Source organism: Phaethon lepturus, unplaced genomic scaffold (assembly GCF_000687285.1).
Source record: "Phaethon lepturus isolate BGI_N335 unplaced genomic scaffold, ASM68728v1 scaffold57033, whole genome shotgun sequence".
In the NCBI taxonomy this organism is placed as follows: Eukaryota; Metazoa; Chordata; class Aves; order Phaethontiformes; family Phaethontidae; genus Phaethon; species Phaethon lepturus.
Window position 1 is genome coordinate 1 of NW_010530949.1, and position 7052 is coordinate 7052.

The 7052-nt window shown below is 37.0% G+C and overlaps 1 protein-coding gene across 1 annotated transcript in view; it reads left to right on the forward strand.

Annotated features, from left to right (window-relative positions):
- The first annotated feature begins 3576 nt into the window (after positions 1-3576).
- FBXL3 (F-box and leucine-rich repeat protein 3) overlaps positions 3577-7052 on the forward strand; it is a 10281-nt gene continuing 6805 nt past the window's right edge. Inside the window, exons 1-2 of the mRNA XM_010284388.1 lie at positions 3577-3939; positions 6336-6458. Of these exons, the coding sequence (XP_010282690.1) occupies positions 3577-3939; positions 6336-6458 (486 nt within the window). The remainder of the gene's footprint in view (positions 3940-6335; positions 6459-7052) is intronic.

The window sequence follows — 7052 nt, forward strand, 5'->3', positions numbered from 1 at the left end:
GACTTGATGATCTTGAAGGTCCCTTCCAACCATAGTAATTCTGGGATTCCGTGATCCAGATTTCATTCATCTTTGTGTCCCGGTAGAGTTGGGTATTTTTGTTGTTTTGGTTTGGCTTCCCCCCCCGCTTTCTGTCAAGACCTTAGACTGCTAAAGCAATGTGGATCATAGCAGCAGTTTTTCCAAACTGATCAGTGCTAAGTGTGTTCTGAGTATGCCAGAGAGAGTTAAAAGCAAGATTGATGGTTCAAGCATTGTAAGAAGTGACAAACATTGAAATATAGGTTGTACCTATACAGTAATATGCTAGCACGGAAATTTGCATCAGTGTTGTCTTTTTTGAAGTTATTTCTGTTGGCCTTGGATTTAAAATGGTTAGAACTTCAGACTATCAGATACAGCAAAGTGAACTGCCTAATTGCATTTCTGTGTTCCTATATTAAGTTTGCAGAAAGGGTTACTCTCTTAAGTGGCCTTATCTTTTTTTATAAATAATTTGTAGATGACTCTGCAAACTTGCATAGGCAAATACATGTTCTTTCAATTTTGTTTGTTTTGTTAGACATGTTAAGAAGTTGAAACCAGTTATGTTTTTGAAAAGCGGTTCTAATCTATTAAATGCTGAAACAAGATCACAAAACTTAGTTGAACAAATTAGAAATTGGATGACAAAACGGTTATCTAATTCTTCAAATATTTTTTAGTCTTGAGACTTTTTTTCCTCTTTTGAAAATGTTCCGCAAGGAAGTATTTTTTGAAAACTTAGGATTACTCTCTTTTCAATTACAGGAGCATCCAAGATGTCAGTAAAAAAAAAAAAGTTTCCCAGAAATGTCTTTTCCCATCCCCTACTTTTCAAGCCTTATTACTTAGAACACATAGCATCTTAGTTTCTTGGAAGACTGTCACCTGAAATTCATCATCAGTATAGCTCTAGTGATGGCCATACGGTCTCTCTTCTTCAATGGCTGTCTGTAAAAACTTTGGATAGTATCCCACAACTTCAAGAGTGGGTTTTGATCTGTAACCAGCATATATTAACTACTTAGAACTTAACCAAAGTTAGCTCAGAGGTGCAGCTTGTAAGTTGGCTGTTGGTGACCTGGCCCACTTCTATCACCCATGTCTCAGAGGTTGGTTTTCCAGCTGAAAAGTTCATATAGTTGTGATTGTCATATTTGTCATATTGTCAGTGGCAGCTCACCCCTATTTTTTTCTGGGCAGAAAAAAAAAAGGGTCAGATCTGATATTCGTGTCTTTGAAAATATCAGTAATATAAATGTGCTGTATATATGCTGAATCAACTCTACTGTACATGGACAATAGCCCATATAATGTGATAAAGGAGAAAATCTAGAACTTGACACCCTAATGCAGTGATAAAAGTAGGCTACCTAACTAGAAAATACATGCACATGTATTACCTTAATAGCAAAAGATGGGGCAGGATCTCTGTAGAGGAAGGCTTGGAGAGCCCAGTCTTAACAGTTACCTTGTAGTTTTTTTAGACTAACAAGAGATGGCTTTGGAAAGACTTAAAGGCATCAAACATGCTATCCCAAGTTTGGCAAGTGAAGAGATTGTGTGTAGTAATTGCTCGTTATAACCTAGTTGTAGTTGTTTGGAATATCTGTTTATCGTAAAGTTTAAAGAAATACTGCATTTCAGACTAGCTTATTACTTGGACTATGCTTAGTAGTTATCTCAAACACAAACATGACAGTTTTGGAGTGAATTTACTAATCTAATTCTTCATTAGTTATTAAGTTTAGTTACTCAGTTTTCACAGTTGCAAAATCCAGTTCCTTCACCTTTTTCTTAGTTGCAGGTGGTTCCAAGTCGCTATTCAGTTTTCTTGCTTTCCTTCTCTAACAGTGAAGTTAGCGGTTTGGCAACAGGTCTCTTTCTTGGGTGGAAAGCTTGTTTCAGCACAGGGGTCATGTTTCACATAGTCTGGTAGTCATGAGCTGTGAATCACAGTAAATAGTTCTCAGGAAGCAAGTAGTGATTTTTGCTCAGTAGTGTTTTCAATTTATGATTGCCTCCAAGTGCTACTGGGATTAAAAAATGAAAATTGAGACAAGTTCTGCTTATCAGTCTTTCATGACAGTATGTTCAGGTTTGTTTGCATCATTTTATGAATAGCTTCAGACCTTAAGTGAAAGCTTGCTATTGTCCTGTGAGTAGGTAGGGTTAAAGTGTTTCAAAGATAGGTAAGGAGATGCTGGCTTTGGGAAAATAATCTATGATGCATTGGATGATAAAGCAGTATAATTTTTCACTTCTATATCTAGCATTACACTTTGTTTTAAAAAAGACTTCTAAACTTTTACTTTAGTTGTAGTACATAGCAGGGAAAGTTAGTTGTCCAGATCCCAAATGAACTAGGCATATGATAATCCTTGAATGTTAAACCGGAACTGTGTGTGAAGTCCATGTTTATCTCATAAAAATCATGGGGGCTGGGGGTTGTTTATACATATCAAGCCCACCTCACCCCTGGATTCTCTTAGCTTTTTAGAGACTAGAATTGAGTGTCTTGTAGTTTAACATGAGGTCTCATTCCTGGTCCTTTAGGACATTATGTGGGTTGCATTGAGGCTTTTAAAAATAAATTATTGGATGCTAAGTTCAGTTGTAAGCTGGCATGTACAAAAGAGCATGCTTTGATCAAAACTCAGCACTGAATATATTTCGGATGTATGTAGTGGTGGGTTTTTTTCCTCTTTAATAAAGTAAGGTAGAACTTGAGACCACTATGGAAGAAATATATGCTGTTGAGAATGAGAAAACCTTTTGCCTCAGACTTGCTGAATTTAATATGATTTTGAAGAATGTTTGCAGACTCTTCCGTAAACTTTTTATGTGGGTTGAAACTTCCAGACTGTTACTGGAAATCTTTCATAATACCTATTTACTAGTTAGTTGGAAAAACAAAAGCACACCAATGTTCTTTATGAAATATGTTTTTAAGGATACTGATTTAAAAGAGATGCATATAGAAGTAACCTGTTTTGAATAAATGAAAAAAATAAAGGATATTCCTGTCTGGGAATAAAAATGGGCAAGATGCAATGCCTGCAAACATCATTTACCTCCTTGCCTGCCTTTTGCCTTCCACTGTTCCAAATGTTGTTTCTGGTAAATAGGACTGGGGGAGCAATATGAATGTCAGTGTTCACAAAGTTGTTCAGAAGAGTGTCTTTCTACTAGTAGGAAAGCAGAGTGATAATCAACAAAACAGTAAAACAGATTGGGTTCAGAGTGTTCTCAAACAGAAAAGTGAAACACTGAAAGGAGAGTCTTATAAATGTATTGGCACTGCTAATGATTAAAGAAGTAACATTAAAGATAACTGTTTAGATGGTAATGTTATTTTTAAACTAACATTAATTCACTTTGTTGTTAAAAAAAAAAAACACCACACTTCATAGGTGGGAGGGAACCCTGCAAAAGCGTGGTTACAGGCAACATGCTTGTTTGCCTCTGCAGTTTTCGATTAATATTGTTCCTTTCAGTTCTGTTACATTTGCAAAAATATATAGATTTTTTTTTTCTTATTATTATTTTTATAGAATGAAACGAGGAAGGAGAACTAACGAGGCTGACAGCACTGCATCTGAAGAGACAACTGAGAGAGAATCCAAGAGACACAAGGTTATAGATGAGAAGACCGTAGCTGTGCAGAGTCCTGACTGGGCGAACCTGCTTCAAGACATTATCCTGCAGGTGTTTCAGTACTTGCCCCTTCTGGATCGTGCTCATGCATCACAGGTCTGCCGAACCTGGAACCAAGTGTTTCATATGCCTGATCTCTGGCGGTGTTTTGAGTTTGAACTGAATCAGCCAGCTACATCTTACTTGAGGGCTACACATCCCGAACTAATCAAGCAAATAATAAAGAGACATTCCAATCACCTGCAGTATGTAAGCTTCAAGGTAGTGTATTTTTGAGGCTGTTTAAAAGTAATTTTATGAAAATAAGAGCATTTGTTAAACTTGGTTCTTTTTTCTTTTTCTCTTCTTTTTTTCTGCATTTTAATTAGAATGTTTTAAGGAAATATCTCTGGTACTTTTGAGACAGTTTTAATGGTTCAGCTATATAAATATCAAAGCATGAGAAGTATGATTTAATTAATGTCAGTAATTGAAATACTGATGATAAGTGGTAATTGACAGTTGTGACATTTCAACATGCTGAAAATTAAAGAACATTACTAAATGTTAGGAAGCGCTTATGATGTTACTTTTGTGATTATTGCCAGGATTGCCAGTTATTTAAAAAGAAATATGGCAGCTCTAAGTGTGTTAGGTCTTGTTCTTGGGCCTAGTATACTGAAGAAATGCGTTCTCTAAATGGGCATATAGACATAGAGGTTTCTCCCAGTTAATTTATTTATTTGGATATATTTTCAGGACCAAAACTCAGAATAACAGTTCTGAACATACCTTTTAATTGCCTTAATTCCATTGCGGGGTGGGGTTTGTTTGGTGGGTTTGTTTGTTTCTTTTTTCTTGTAGCTGCTTAGAATTCAGCCTCAGTGAGTGGGCAGAAATATTTCAGTTCTGATACTACTGTATGTGTGGGTACCTGCCTCAGAATTAAGTTTCTTGGGGATACATAAATCAGGCAGAGCCCCATTTCATGTCCTGTAGGGAGTTGTATTTAACATTCATGGTTAGAAAACATCTAATGCACAAAGAGTGAGTTCAGTGCTAATAGTAAGCAGCTAGCAGTTTTAATACCAAATTGTGTGGGGTTGTCTGCATCTGGCATCTCCTCGGCCCAGCTGCCTTTCAGTTAACTGAAAAAGTGAATGGTATTTGCACAGAATGGTATATATGCTGATTGCACTTGGCTGAGAAATACCGTTCGGTCAGAATAGGCTTTGTTAACATCATGGAATTATTTTCAGCAGATGAAAACCTTTTACACTGGCCTGCATATCACTCTGGAAGATTGGTGTGAAACCATGATGGTTTCACATCATGGTTTCAGTCACGGCTGTGTATGCATCAGCTATGTGACTATTTGGAAAGGAAATGACGTTGCAGCAAGATGGACATACTAGCTGTTTGTTTCTGAGGTCTGGCAGTTTTAACATAGGAATCATCGGTGTGTGGTAGCTGGGGTGCCTCTGCCTGATGATGTGTATTGCTACCGCTTGATGCGATGACAGATATAAACTGGTTATCACGAGTTTTGCAGAGTTTTTATCAGTGTCCGAATAAAGAAAGTTTTTAGCAGTAATTGAATTATCTTCCAGTGTCTATCTCTAGTCTGCGTTGTTTGCCCCGAATGTTTTTGAAGGATTTCAGATGCCCTTCAGTGGTAGGATGACACCAATATAATTTCTTACATGTGTCCCTTCAGTTGTCCTTCAGTGCTGCAGAATGGTCTAGATCGCAGGAAATATTAAGTGGCAAGAATAACCACAAGGAAGTGGGTCTAACACTGACCATTACTCTGTAAAGGCTGAAAACTTGGGGTTTTTTTTTTTGTAGGTAAAGAAAGATTGGATTGTTGAAAATCAAGGTTTTTCAGCTTGTGTTCGAGCAGAAAATGAACATTCATCAGACTTAGATCAGTTGCTGACAAGGTAGCATGCCTTATGGTAGACTTAAAATTGATCTCGTGGTCAAGCTTTTTACTGTTCTGTAGGTTTGCAAAGCTGTCATGCCTACTGTATATAAGAGGTTATTTGGAAAGCATATCCAAGCGTTGGGCGAAATCCACCGGAGGCACATTAAGTGATTTGGTTGTGTAACAAGCTGACTAATTAAGATTTTTTCAGAGTATCCATTGCATATCTGTTGTGGTATTAATGATGAAGGCCCAGTCATATAGGTTCTTATAATAATGCACTTAACTCTCCATCAGCTCTGTGTTATGAGCTAAGTCACTGCAAAAGGAATCTGCTTTTTCACACAGTAAAGAGTTTATAGAATTCCTGCATTTTCATAAGAACATAAAGAGGAAGTGGGGTAGGCTCTGGACCCAAATTGAACATCCCCTTGCTTATTATTTGATGTGGATGAAATATCTCGGAACATAACTGATTAACTGCCCCCCTCACCATGCTCAATTTTACAAAAGTGGTTAGGAGAGTGGTAATTTTATAGCAAATTATCTTAGACTTTTGGTATGTACTTTTTTTGGAGGGGGGGGGAATGACATTGATGGATTCCCAGTGAAGTGTTTTGTGGGTTTTTATGACATCACATTTCAGAAGGTAAAGTGAAAAAATATAAAAGTACATCTGCTCTACTCTTTTTTCGCAAAGAGTATGTTTGGTGCAGTGTTTTCTGAACCAGTAAATCTGTTTTGTTTTAAGGTGGACAGTAGCAAGGAATCTGCAGAAGCAGCTTGTGATATTTTATCACAGCTTGTGAATTGTTCTCTGAAAACACTTGGGCTAATTTCAACTGCCCGTCCAAGCTTCATGGATTTACCAAAGGTATTTTAATATGTATATTTTTCTATAGCAAAGCATTGCAGTGGTTCGTACAGTATTTCTGTAACTTTATGAAAAGAATATGAATCTTTGGTAACGAAAACTTTATTACTGGGCTCTGTTGAAGGGAGGAGCTAAGATGGATAACTGAAGTTTTGCTCATTCTCTGCATCATATGCAAACTTGGTCCTGACCTTGTTCTTCCAAGTCTTCCTGTCTATTGACCTCAATGTAATACTGAGCAGCATGATGCAAGTCAGGACGCTAGACAATTCATGTCTCTGTAATTGTACTGTGGGCCTGTGGGGGATGTTTAGGAGATGATTATAATCAAATGAGTGGTAGAGTTTTATCCATATGGACTTACTGTAGGGATTATATATCAATGATCTCTCTTCAGAAAGCAGTATGATCATGATTTTCAAATACTTTGTCACACAGTCAAGTTTCAGATTTTTAGGCAAAGTGGACTGTATTTCTGCAATTTTCTGTGAGATTTTTTCCTTGCGTGTTTACCAAAAATTAGATTTTGTTAGAAGGCATCTAATCTAGAAGACAACAAATTTCTTACATGTGCTTCTAAACAAGAATTCCTGC